The following is a 14,264-nucleotide window of genomic DNA, read 5'->3' on the forward strand; positions in this document are numbered from 1 at the left end:
TAAATAAAACCCCACTTCCACTTCCGTTTCCCTTTCCTTTTCTTTGTAATGGTTCGAAACTCAATGATTGCCATTTCTTGTAACACATTTTTGAAAAAAGCAAAAATGCAGCCCGCACAATTGAGACACAGAACCACCACAAAACCTACTCCACCACCATCCCTACTTTCACAGCCATCAAAATAAGGCCAACTACAACAAAAACAACAACCACAAAAACAACAACTATTACCACTACAATTACCACTGATACAATCACAAAACAACAATGTCAACAACTCTTACTACTAATTCTATCGTTTAGCCTCTGCCATTATGATTCTTGATCTCCGTATACTACAATACCAATACTACTACTACTACTACTGCTACTGCTACTACTGCTACTACTACTACTTCACTTCTACATTCTCTGTGTTGGTGCGGGCCGAAGCAGCAGGAAGAGCGGGACGATCATCATCATCCGACAACCAGAAGCCACGCCCATCAACAACAACACCAATTCTTCATCTTTTCAGGAAGATGAAGATGTCCCCATCCGGCCATCGACATCATCATTACCAGCAACATCATCACCACCATCATCATCATCAGTATTATCATTTTCCTGAGCAATATCAATCGCAAATTCAACGCAAGATCAATACCGATCCTGTCGCTTCATCTTCCCAGGATAGAGTTTCTTCACCCCAGGCATATTCTGCACATTCTTCATCCCGCTCCTCCTCCTCCTCCTCCTTTACCCCAATTTCCGACACACCCTCCTCCTCTCTTCGTGCTCATACTTCCCTTCTCCATCCTGCTCTAAGATTGACTACCATTTCCCAGACTTTACCCCCACTCCCATTAAACCCACCCCCACAGAGCGAGTCTGTTTTGGTTCGACCCCGTCGATCGTTTCACTATCCTCTGGAAAGCGATTCATCGCCACGGCGGCTCTTGGCCAATTGCCGATCGTCCCTCTATTCCTCCCCTTCCTTGGGACTGTCCCCGAGCTCCAATGGAGCACTACCACTTTGTCCCAAAGGTCCAGACATGGTCGTCTCCGCTCTTCATATAGCTCAGGACCGAATGTTTGATGAGTACGGCGAGTCCCATGATGGTTTCGATTATCCTGATGATCCTGATTTTCCTGATGATCCTTTTGAACTCTACGACGAACCCAACTATGCGTACTATGATAAGCTCTATCGAGATATTCGTTATCACCAGCCCCGTCGCATTCTAAATCCCCGAGATCATCGATATTTCCCGGGGATCAAACCGGCGGGCATTGATGGGATCTCGCCCAAATTGAGACGCTTTATCACGGGCCATGTGAATCGTGTGGCCTATCACGTTCAAGGGCCCCCACCTTCGCCTCACGAGAGCGACGATCATTTCCCTTGAACTTTGTTCACTATCCTCGTGGTCTAACTCGTGCAGATCAAGCAGGATGTTGCCTTCACATTTCTGCTGTCTGTACTATGTCAAAATTTGTCAGATGAAATGAAAGAACATTACTTCAACTACTACTGCTACTACTACTGCTACTGCTACCACAACAACAACAAGATCACCCACCTACCCACAAACCCACCCACCTATAACGAGTACAAAACATAAGCTAACTACATAATACTGCACTACCAACACCACCAATCCTTAGGCGATCATCATGTACGTAGATGCACCAATCAATCAATAATTTTCGTCTCTCTTCTATTCGTGGGTGACTCCGGCTTTGGCCGCAGATCATACTATGACCGTTTTGGACATGGGCACCACCCATCTAATCCAACGATCATTGTTCCCGGACTCGCCCAAGTAGTCAAGAACATTGTTGTTTTTCTATCTTTTAGTGTGGAGGTCGAAAACAACGAGGAAGAAGATCTCGAAATCGATCCCATGGCCGTTGCCGCATCCGGCTATGGTCACAAAGGTGGCAAAAAGTCCAAAAAGCACAAGGCGCACTACGGCGATAAGGGCGTGAAGGGATACAAAGGCAAGAAATGGGGCAAAAAGGGCAAGAAATACTTCAAGAAGCACTTCGACAAGAAATACAAGAAGAAGAAGGGACACCACGAGGGCAAGAAGTTCCACGGCGATTTCTTCAAGGGCAACAAGGTGCATATTGTGCTTGTGATACTTCTGACGGCAAATGTCCGATGCTTCTGAATATCCTTCCCAAACTCCTTGCTTAAACTGTACATAATATCGCCCACACTCCTGAAAACTAGCTGCTAAATCATTCTTCACAAACGAACGAACGCGGCTTGCTCAGAGATTATCTAACAGGATTCTATCTACCCTACCGTTTTCTCGTTCGAGAGCACCTTTTCAGCTCCTCGAGCGAACGAATGAGCAAACAATCAATCAAATTGCGCCTCAACGCACTACCTCATACCTCTCAATCGTAAATCGTGTTCTTCAGCTCATGTCACTTCTATTGTTCTCGTTGTAGGGACATAAAGCCGCGAAATATGGAAAGAAAGGTCATCATAACAAAGGTCACAAGACCAAGGGGTTTAAGAACACATACCACAAGAATGAATACAGCAAGAAAACCAAATTCTACGACTCCTTTGACAATGGCGGATATCACAAGAAATTCGGAGGTTACAAAGGCTATTATGGGGGAAGCAAAGGCAAAAAGTTCAAGGGGGGCAAGCACACCGGAGGATTTCATGGCGATGACTTTGGAAAGAAAGGTTATGATCAAAGCGGAAAATTCCATGACGAACACAAGGGCAGCAAAGGACAATTTGGCCACAAGAAGAAGTACGGAGGCAAGGCTTCTTCCAGCAAAGGGGGTAAAGGAGGAGGAGGCGGATATGGGGGTCATGGCGGCCATGGCGGTCATGGTGGCCATGGGGGCGGTGGTTATGGTAAAGGCCATGGAGGCGGCGGATATGGCAAGGGGCATGATCATGGCTATGGCCACAGTGGTCGGCACGAAACCATTGTTTTACCCACCGTTCCATACGATACGGAACTGCCCACCGATGTTAGGCAAGGCCGTGACAATGATGAGGTGGCGTCGCCCAGCATTAATGCAGATTTGAGTTCCGAGCTTCTGATGGATGACCCCCACCCCTTTGAATCCAATGATCATCATGATATTGCGGAAGATGTGGATCACCATAATGAACATCGTGCTCATGCTCTTCCTCCAGCCACAACTACCACCACTTCTTCGTTGGAGCCAGTCGAATTGCACGGAACCAACCCAGCCTATGCCGTGCCCGGAGGATATGCCTCAACGGGGGGTTACTCGTCTTTAGGAGGCTACCCCTCGCCTGCTCCCGGTGGTTACTTCACCCAAGGAGGATACTCAACACCAGGAGGCTATTCGCCACCGAACAACTTCGCCTCTCCTCAAGCTTATCCTTCGAAGCCAACCACACCAACACATTATTATTCACCGGAACATTACAAAACAGGCGGGCACGGATATCTGATGGGCTATCATGAGAATCTGTCGCCTAAAACCACACACCCCGTTACCCCTCAAATAGTGTATGCCATCCCAAGTACGCAAGCACCGCAGGCGTACCATCCGTTTAGTGGATTCTATCAAACGAACAGGTTGAGAAGCGCTTTCATAACTTAGCTTCATACATAAAATCGCCAACTCGTACTAACCAACAGGGTATTCACCAATCTACATACAACATTAGAAAGCAACACAATTTTCTAATTCACCTCGGCAGGCTTTGAACATTATTTTTGTCCGGTGTTCATACTACTGGAGCTTGAACTTGATTGTTTCCACGTGCCAGCCACAGTGCTGTACATAGCACCATGTCAGTTGTCACAAATGCAACCAATCGAGGGAAAGATCAATTAGTAGCTTCGATTTTTTTCGATTTCTTTCAGCCGCCAACTCCAAAAGCGATCTCCTCAGGACAATTTTGGCCATCACTCGGGTGAATTTGACGCGGTCCAAGATATCGGTGTGCCCAAAAAGCCTCACTCCATGTTCGCCTCTTCGTTTGCCCTAAGGAGAATTCCAAAACTGGAGTTCAAGGACGTGGAAACAACCGCATCGGGAGTCCCTGTCTTCCACGATCCCCACAAGTTAAGACCACAAGCTCGAGGAGGTTCCAGCTTTGGAGGGGTGTACAGTTATGGGCCCAATCACAACCAGGGTGAACAATACCCAACATACGACTATGATGACGGATCAAACCAAGGGAAGGCTCCAAATTACGACGATTACGGTCCTGGAGCCAATAAAGCATTGGGTGGCAACGTGGACTACAACGACTACGGCCCGGGTGGCCAAGGCGGCGGTGGTGGTGGCTTTGGCGGTTCCGGCCACGGTGCGCAAGGCCATAAGGCCCACGACAACTCCGACGGATTTCATGACTTTGCCGACGTATTCAACGCCGATGAAGGTGGTGCTGGTGGCGGCGGCGGCGGTCGAGGTCGTGGCCGAGGCCGAGGCGGACAAAGAGGAGGAGGTGGGGGAGGAGGAGGTGGCGCTGACGAATTCGAATTCAAAGAGCAAGGAGGAGGATACGATGACTATGATCCCGGAAATGGTCCTTCCCAAGGCGTTCACAACGACTATGGGGGCTACGATTACAGCCTCGGCAATCCTAATCGAGAACATCTGCGACATGGGGGCAATAGTGGTCAACAAGCCCAGGATGATGACGCACCTCCCTACGGCGACTTTGCTTTTGACGATCCTGTTCCTCATGACGTGCCTCGAGGCAATCAAAACAGAGGCGCCGGTGTCGGTTTTGGACCAGGAGCAGGATTGGGAGGAGGAGTGGGTGGAGGCGGAACCAGAGGAGGAGCGGGTAATTTCCCCTCTGATGTTGGTGGAGCTTCGGATAGCTTTGGGTTTGGATCCGACCCCGGATTCGATTTCCGATAAGCCGTAACAAGGAAGACGACAACAGCAAAGGAGAAGAAGTGGACCAAGCCCGTCCACAGGCTTTCATTATTCACTGAACAAAGACGACAACAATAATTTACCCTGAACAGTTTCTGTGAAACGGCAAGGCATTATGCATCGATGTTAAACATTCACCTACTAATTCTAATAAATAAATTCAGATCACGCCATTCAATGAGAAAAACAAAAGCTGACGATGATTCTTTCAATCACACAAAGTGCTGGCTTGGTCCTCAGACCAAAACAGCCCTTCATCTGCATGCAGGGAAGAGTACTCGATCCTCGTTTTATCGCCTCGCGTCATTCCGTACCATGTTCAAATTGGGCACGAGTTTCGGGCTATGTTGACATTCACTCAAAGTTGAGTTGAGTTGAAGTGCTTAGCGGTTTAGAATCGTTTCTCCAACCAAAGTTACAATGAGTACTCGTTTGGAGTCGCAACACGGCCAAGAAGAAGAAGATGGATCCAGGCACTCGTCTGATCTAAAATTCAGCCACTGGTATACATGGCGAACACATTGGTCTACTTGCTCGTATTGGGTGGAAACCTGCTTGGAAAAGTCTTTACCTAACCTCGTGATTGCCACTGTGATTCTGCTCCTCCTGATCCTCCCATTAGTCTTATTCAACTCGTACAACGTTAACCAAATTGGTATTGCAGAACACATCAACGATTGAAGGTTGAAGTTAGCTCAACTCGCACTCATTCATTTATATTACACACCTAGGGTACAAGGTGGACATGATTGACACATTGGATCAGCAAGTCATTGACATTCAGTCACGTTTGAATGATCTCTCTGTGAAAACGTCAAAGTCGATCATGACTAAACCTGAGACAGGGCAAAAGGTAAGAAGCCAACAGTCGTGTCCTTGCTCGAAGTTGCATTAAGGCCCTAGGCATACCAGTTAAATATATATACATCTCTTTTGCGGCAGGGTGAACCAGGCTCTCCGGGAATGGCAGGATTGCCTGGGCTTGTGGGGAAAAAAGGTGATCCAGGCGACAGAGGTAAACTAAAGACAATTTTGCTGGTCCTATTTTTGTCTAGTAGAGCTTGCAGTGTCCTGTACACGACTGTCACAAATTAAGCTCTTATTCGAACCAAGGAATCCCTTCGAAAATGTTCTTCCAAACATAAACATTTGATTTGGTTTCTAATAAGATATTTTCCTTACCTCAGTCTGAGAGAGGATGAGTGTTCTTCAATAAACGTAAGCAAGGAACCCCTGCCTAAACTAACCACACCTACTTTAACCTAATAACACCTAACCTAGCCCAGAACGACTAGGTACACCCTAAGTGCTCAGTTAAAGGTTATAACATTTTAATACAATGAACGTTGATTTGCCGAATGATGAATTTGCCTGCAAGGTTTCGAAAAGTTCTCATTAGAAGTGCTGTGCGGCGGGGTAAAAAGTTGATATTTTCATCATTCCTGACGATCGCCTTTGATCCCATTCAGAAACCTAATTTGGCCTTACCTTGGATCCATTTTCACACTCCATCCTGTCACAGACGCTATTCCTGATTCTTCTGCACTATTTTGGACCGACCGTCATCTATTTGAGTGCTTAAAATACAAGATGGTTGACTTTAGTAGTCCAGATACGAGTTTTTTAAAACGTTGGTACCTCTGACTTAAGGCTTGGACGTTACCCAGAATGAGCATTCGCTCACTACTTTGCCCAGTGTATTTTCATATCGGTTAACGTCCAAGCCCCTAACTCTGAGGTAGCATTGTGAAAAAAAAGCAATCTCTGGATCAAGGAATAGTTCGCTCTTTTTTACGTGCTAGGATGTTCTTAGCCACTATCAGAACTGTGTCAATTACTTTATAAATGTACCGGGGGACAGAAATGTCTCCGGACACTTTCTAAAAATCGTTGTTATTGAGACCAAATTTAAATTTGGCACCAGGAAATATGTTGCTTTCTAATTGGCCAATTTGTTTAGAAATCATATCAATGATTGTTTGGGTGAAAACGCAAGAGCGGTGCGAGGAAAATCTTTCCTCGCTCTTGAGTAAGGTAATGTAAGGTAATTGTGTTTTATACGTTTACTCCATAACATGCTTCGTTAGGCCTAAAATAGCAATTTACAGTGTCCGGTTTCTTTCCTGTCACCCGGTTATTGATTACAATGACACAGGTTTGAAAATGTTATCAATTACAATTACACGGGTTTAAAATGTTATCAATTACAATAACACGGGTTTGAAATGTTATCATTTGCAATTACTTTCTTTCGAAATTGTTCAATTATTGTTATTATCAATTGTAATTTGATTGATTTCAATAGAAATATTTTTCCTCTTGGACAAAAAAACTATCAGTTTTATGCGAATGTTTTATAGAACCCGTTCTGAAATTTTCTTAACATTTTTGCTTGCAATTTGGCCTCAGGGCTTATATGAAATTATATGAAAGTCCTGTGATTTTAGTAGGACTCACTTTCCTTGTCAGAGTAGCGCCATAGGTCTTCATCTCCCTGACGTCACCGCTCAAAGTAAACTAGGGTCACGTGCAGCGATGCGAAAATCGAGATTGATCGAATTTCTGCCACTTTCTGCCACAAGTGGTAGAAAATGGCAGAAAGTGGCAAAAAAATGGCAGAAATTGTTTGAAGGTGGTCAAAAATGGCCGCCAGTGGTTAGAATGGCTGATCTTGATTCTAAAAGATGTCAAAGATAAGAAAGATCATATGAGTTGGATAAGATTTTCAATTGGCCTTTGCTAAAAGCATTTTGGTATTGCATTGGCTGAAATGTAAAATGTTCTTCAAATGAAATTAGGGTATAATTTTTTTACTGTTTGATGGGTTGATTCCATTGATAACAGTATCCCTAGACTATTGATAGTATCCAAGGTCTAGTCACAACAATTGCAGTTCTTTTCATAGTAATGAAAATGACTATTGAATACGCTATAACTTCATTAAATCCAATTGTCGTCATTTCGACTTAAAAAATTTAATTCAATGGCAACCCTGACTCAGATCGATTGCGGTGGCAAATTCAAACTTGCTCACACTCCAGTGACGTTTAGTGGTAGTATATTACATTCAATGCAAAATTCCCATCCCACGGTGTCAAAGCTACATACAGGTAGGCTTGAAAATTAACGGAAGTGATCGTAAATACTAGAAAAAGATTATTTAGAATAATATTACGATTTCTATTTTTTGCCATTTTCTGCCATTTTCTGCCACTGATTTTGGACCAATTTCTGCCATTTCCTGCCAGGTAGTAGAAAATGGCTTTTAATAATTTTTCATCCCAAGTCATGTGACTTCAAAACAGAAAAGTAGGACAGTAGGTGTCTGAGCCTTCTGTTGTGGCTGACACTTAAAACGGTCATAATTCAGTAACTAAGTTCTTTTGAGGCAAAGTGTGAACGCAAGAAAGAACAGGGAAGCAAGTCAAAACACAGATTACTAGTTATTGCTCAAGTTCAGTGGCACTATGGATTTTCAAAAAGCAGAGTATCATCTTGGAACAACATTGGAATGGCACAATGGCCCTTACAATTTTACATTCATTCCGTTTTTCAAAAAAATAAGATGCCTGTAAAGTGTAAAACTGTAAACAAAATTCATTTATTTATTTTCCTGCTAGATGTATTTGTGTATCAGAATTATTAAATCATGGAATTTGACGTCATACAAACAGTGTTTGGATGTAATTTTTTTTTTGCGGACTTCCTTACCGCTACTGGGATTGGAATCCCAGCAGTTCAAGACGAGAAGATTATTCATTTTACTTGACTTTTATTTATATATACTATTTGATCGACCAACGAATTAGAATTGGCTAATCCTTGAATATAAGGTTGATCCGGAATTTTAGTCAAAAACTTATCCAAGTCTGACATAAATCCTGCTATTGGATCAACGCCTACATAAGCCCTACGAATATTTGAGGGCAGCAAATTGAACAATGAAGGAGCCCGAGAAAGAAGACTTCATTGTTTTAACTACCCTGGATTCTCGAGGGCTGAAAGTGCTCTCAAAACGCACGTTAAGCCTCTACGGTCACTACAATTGACCCTAAATCCTGGGTTGGGACAAAGCTCATGAATGCTTTTGAAAACGTACAATATCAGATACCTTTCGTACCTCCTCTCAATACTGTACAATCCCAACCTTTCTAACCTCTCCCAATACGAGAGCTCTCTCAATATCCTCAATGTTCCTAGAAAAACACTCTTGGACCTGCTCGAACTTTTTGCAAACCTGCTGAACTAATTGGAGCCCAAATGGGAGAGGCATATTCAAGATGCGGCTGAACAATCGACTTGTACATCGTGACACTATCTCTGGACTTAAACGTACGATATATCCAACCACATGATTGAAAAGCCTTACCAACTTTCAATTGGATATGCTCATCGAACTTTCCATTATCTTGGAGGACAACACCTAAATCCTTCATGGATGAGACCTGCTCAATGTCCTTACCTTCATCATCTAATAGTGGAGTGTCTAATGGCGTCGACCAAAAGGTCATTGAGCGGAATTTCATTCCATTCAGAGCCATGTTACTCGCAGAAACCCAGGAATAAATTTAGTCTAGGACCTCTAACAGACAACCGGAGTTCTGACCATTCCTACCAACTACCAATTTTGTATCATCAGCATAAGAAGAGATACTGACATTACACCTACCAAGCTTCTAAAGCGGAGCAATGAAGATTATGAAAAGGAGAGGACCCAAAATTGGAGCCCTGAGGGACGCCCGACTTGACATCATGTATGTCACTAAGGGATCCTCAAATTTAACTAATTGTTTCCTACCACAAATGAAACTTCTTAGCCAATTGAGAACCTTGCCTTGGATCCCAATCTCATGGAGCCTGTTAACTAAAAGGCCATGATTTACCTTGTCAAAGGCCTTGGCCAAGTCGAGATAAACTACATCGACTGGTTCATGGCTCTCCAGTCCCTCAATAACCTGCTCTATATGTTCAATCAGTCAATCAGTCATTCAATAATTGGGATGCACAACTACAAAAGCATTTTCCTTGTGAAATCTTACTAACAAAATACGTAGAAGCTTGTAAGTTTCTAGAAGAAACATATACTTTTGTGATGGCACATCTTATTGCTTTGAATATTGATAAATCAATTGCTGATTTAAAGGTTAGAATATTTTTTAACGCTAAGATATAGTTACTGATAACATTAGCTTTTTAGATTACAACCCAGTATTTTACAATTTGTTGCAAGTTTATGCTCTTCATGACGTAAAATAAGTATTGAATTCATATATGCATTTGAAATTGCATGGATACTAGGTGCTTAGCGTACATTTTGTAGAAAGGAAGAAGTTGATTGTGAGTTTAGTTGCATCTAATCAAGATTGTTTGCGTTTAAGTAATGACGCAAATAAATCTGGAAAAGAAATATAGTACAAGTTCTTGATGACTGACTTTAAAAAAATCACTTTCTTTAAACTTGAATTTAGTGATTTAGGACAACTTAACGGAAGAATTTAACGGATGACCACAAAAAGTCGCTGGTCTGCTACAAGTATTCAATATATAGGTGCTTGTTTATTTCAATTTGAAGGTAAAAAGAGTTTATAATTTCACTCTTTCAGGATTTGAAAGGTCTCTCGGAAGAGTTAGTGGTCTATTTATGGTGTTAGAATGTATCAACAAGAAGTTGTTCAGCGATAAGTATTTTGTTCAAATCAGGCATCTTAGAGCGTATTCTTGTCAGTTTGTCCTTATACGTCAGTTTGTCCTTATACGTCAGTTTGTCCTTATACGTCAGTTTGTCCTTATACGTCAGGTTGTCCTTATACGTCAGTTTATCCTCAAGAAGAGAATGCAGAGGAGAATGAAAAGGACCATTGGTCAAGATTGGGGGACCCCTTAGTGACGTGCATGATGTTAAGCTTGGTGTTCTTCAGGCAGTGATGGGAAAAATCGAGATTGATCGAATTTCTGCCACTCTCTGCCACGAGTGGCTGAAAATGGCTGAAAATGGCAGAAAGTGGCAGAAAGTAGCAATAAATGGCAGAAATTGTTTGAAGGTGGTCAAAAATGGCCGCCGGTGTTTAGAATGGCCGATCTTGATTCTAAAAGATGTCAAAGACAAGAAGGATCATATGGGTTGGATAAGTTTTTCAAGTGTCCTTTGCTACAAAACATATTCATACAGCATTGGCTGAAATGCAAAATGTTCCTCAAATATTGATATTTATACTGTTTGATGGTTGATTGAATTGATAACAGTATCCATAGACCACTTGCAGTATCCAAGGCCTAGCCACAACACTTACACTTTTTTTCACACTCATCAAAATGGTTATTGAATACGATATAACTTTTTTAAATGCAATTGTCGTCATTTTGACTTTAAAAAGTTTTGGTCAAGTGGCATCCCTGACTCCAATCGATTGTGGTGGCAAAATTCAAACTCGATCACACCCCAATTGGGATTCAGCGGCCTTACGTCACAAAATGCTAGCAAAATGTAAACAAGGTCTGTCATTGGTTGAAAGTGCGGGTGAGCAAAGTCAAGGAACCCTGAAGGAGCAATCAGAGCAATCTCTGTCAAAGGAAAAGGGCGGGAAATTCAAACTGATCTAAAATCGTCACTTTTGAAGTCAAAGTTTCACATGTTCCGGTCAATAATTTTGTCCAAAAATGTTACTACAATACGATATTTTTGTATCCGTTTCAGAATCAATAAAAATTAAAATCCTTTTTGCATCATACACTGGGCTAGAAGGAAAAAACCTTCAGACCAGTGCATAAATCTCAAGCTAATGTCGGCAAATCCCTTATGTACTGTGAACTTGATGATGGCCGAAATGCAAAAATACTCCAAATTGCCCCTATGCTTGATTTTACGAGAGATTGCCTCTTCTTTCATTGAATGATCATTTATCAAACAAAAATTAGCGGCTAAGATTAATACAAAAAGGAATGTTTTACCTAACATGACTTCACTAAAGAATTGTGCAAAAACAAAATTAGTCACCTTTGGAAAATGATAAATTTTTCGAAGTTGCCGACCTCCAATGACGTTTAGTGGTTGTATCTCACATTCGATGCAAAATACCCATCCCAACGTATCAAAACTACAAACAGGTAGGCTTAAAAATTAACGGAAGTGATAGTAAATCCTAGATAAGATGATTTATAATGATGCAAAGAATTCTATTTTCTGCCATTTTTGGCAATTTTCTGCCATTTTTTACCACTTATTTTGGACCAATTTCTGCCATTTTCTGCCACCAATTTCTGCCAGGTGGTAGACAATGGCTTTTATTAATTCCTCGTCCCTGTCCTCAGGGCTCCACTTTAGATCCTCTCCTTTTCATCACCTTCACTGCCCCACTTCAGAAGCTCATGGTCAAAATTCCGGTTGTTTGGTTCAGGTCATTGATCAAATCTACAGGGTTGTCTGGATACTTTGGGGCAAGAAGGGCAGGAACAGTTAAGTTTGGACATCAAACAAATTTTGGCAATTTAGTGCTCGTTTTGTATATGTCTTAGGATACTAAAAGCATTTAACACTTCTCCACGTTTCGACCTTATTCCCAAACAACAGCCATAAGCATCTTTTTACCCAAGAAACCGAACTGTCTTGTTTGTTTAGTGAAACGTAGCGGCCTTAAAAAAACAAACGTCTTTCATAAAGCAAGATAAGTGGCATTCTCAATCTCACATCCTTTCTCTTCAGAATGACACAATTTGAAGCGTATATCGGAATAAGATTTGAATTGAAAGGTGGGCTCAAAATCAAAAACAACGGACCAGATACATCTATCCTTGGTCTAAGACTGACACGAAGTTAGTGATGCCATTTCATGTTTTTCAGAACCAATATGCAGGTTGCATAATTGTTTCTTTATACATGGACGAAATGAATCCATAGGACCAGTAGAAGTGTTTTCAGCGCAGAAATAAGGCGATTATAGCACGTTTCCAGGATCTTGCCCCAAAATATGTGGACTCTTGGGTCGCTAAGAGTAATATGGCCTTGAATGGAATGAGATTCGGCTCAATGACCTTTGGATCGACGGCTTTAAACACTCCGCTCGTAGATAATGAAGGAAAAAATATCGAGCAGGTTTTGTCCAGAATTTAGGTTTAGTCCTCCAAAATAAGAGAGAGTTCGATGAGCATATCCAGTTGAAGGTGGGCAAAGCTTTTCAAACATGTGGTTGGATATATCATACGTTTTTAAGTCCAGAGATAGTATCATGATGCTAGCTATCTACAAGTCGATTGTTCAGGCGCATCTTCAATAGGGGATGTCAAGTAAAGTAAATTCAAGGAAAAATGTGGTCTGGCACCCTGATTTTGGGCATTTTGGGCATTTTGGGGAGACAGAACTAAGACAAACATTACAGTCAAGTCGCACCATTCGCCCAGTGAATTTTCAATAATCTTGTGATTGTGAGCAAGTTGTGTTACAAAACCCTACTAAATGAGCATGTTTGGTGTTAATCAGTGAACGCACAATCAAATTGGCTCAATACCACAATGCTAATTGCCTAGACAAGCATGTAAAATGGAAAAAAATGTCATAATCCGATGCATGCACAGTGCGGTTTGGCTGGGAATGTTGTCTTTGAGTTGACTCCATGGAATAACNTTGTCCATGAACGCGTTTACTTGACTAGCCCTATATGCCTCGCCCATTTGGGCTCCAATGAGTTCAGCAGGTTTGCAAAAGCTCGAGCTGGTCCAAAGATGTTTTACTAGGAACATTGAGGATATGAGAGAGCGCTCTCGTATGGGGAGGTTTAGGCAAGCTCTGGCAGGATCGTTTGTTTGATGGTACCGACGCTTGACTAAATGTCCGAATTGTAAGAGCCTCGAAATGTTGGGATTGCAACACAGTATTCAGAGGAGGTACGGAAGGTACTTAGTACTGTCCGTTTTCAAAAGCGTTCATGAGCTTTCTCCCAACCCGGGTTTTAGGGTAAATTGTGGCATAGATTTCTAGGCACTGGATGTCGGACGGCCGACCACTCGGTTGTCTAAACAATATAACAAACCGGTTTTTGACAATTCCCAGGAAACAATCCATGGTACTATTTTACCAGCCAAGTGGTAGTTCGTCCGACGTCCAGTGTTTAGAAACCTATGATTGTAGTGACCGTCGAGACTTAACGTGCGTCTCGAGAGCATCTTCAAGCCCTCGACAATCCAGGCTAGTTCAAACAATGAAGTCCAATTCTCTCCTTCATGATTTAATTTCCTTCCCTCAAATATTTGCAGGGAATATGTAGGTGTTGATCTTGTTGCAGGATTTTAGTCAGACCAAGGGCGGCTTTACACTAGGATGGAAACGCGGGATTGAGTCCGGTTTGAGGATGGAAGTAGGACTATTGCTGGGGCGAGTTTTTTTTTA

General features: G+C 42.3%; 2 protein-coding genes across 3 annotated transcripts in view; both read left to right on the forward strand.

Moving 5' to 3' along the window:
* Nucleotides 1–1,530: 1,530 nt before the first annotated feature.
* Nucleotides 1,531–5,063, forward strand: LOC131886580 (TATA-binding protein-associated factor 2N-like). 2 transcript variants are annotated; one of them, XM_059234953.1, is made up of 4 exons: nt 1,531–1,659; nt 1,842–2,106; nt 2,444–3,567; nt 3,859–5,063. In XM_059234953.1, exons 2-4 carry the CDS (start codon nt 1,888–1,890, stop codon nt 4,865–4,867), a joined length of 2,352 nt encoding a protein of 783 aa, XP_059090936.1. In that variant the 5' UTR covers nt 1,531–1,659; nt 1,842–1,887; the 3' UTR covers nt 4,868–5,063. The 2 variants fall into 2 exon arrangements, with proteins under 2 accessions (XP_059090936.1, XP_059090935.1); XM_059234952.1 differs by lacking the exon at nt 1,531–1,659 and having other exon boundaries at nt 1,764–2,106.
* A 170-nt stretch (nt 5,064–5,233) lies between these two features.
* LOC131886582 (mannose-binding protein C-like) overlaps nt 5,234–14,264 on the forward strand; it is an 11,660-nt gene continuing 2,629 nt past the window's right edge. The window contains exons 1-3 of the mRNA XM_059234955.1: nt 5,234–5,540; nt 5,617–5,738; nt 5,828–5,900. Of these exons, the coding sequence (XP_059090938.1) occupies nt 5,306–5,540; nt 5,617–5,738; nt 5,828–5,900 (430 nt within the window). The 5' untranslated portion in view covers nt 5,234–5,305. The remainder of the gene's footprint in view (nt 5,541–5,616; nt 5,739–5,827; nt 5,901–14,264) is intronic.

The sequence above is a fragment of the Tigriopus californicus genome, chromosome 9 (genome assembly GCF_007210705.1).
Source record: "Tigriopus californicus strain San Diego chromosome 9, Tcal_SD_v2.1, whole genome shotgun sequence".
Lineage (NCBI taxonomy): Eukaryota > Metazoa > Arthropoda > Copepoda > Harpacticoida > Harpacticidae > Tigriopus > Tigriopus californicus.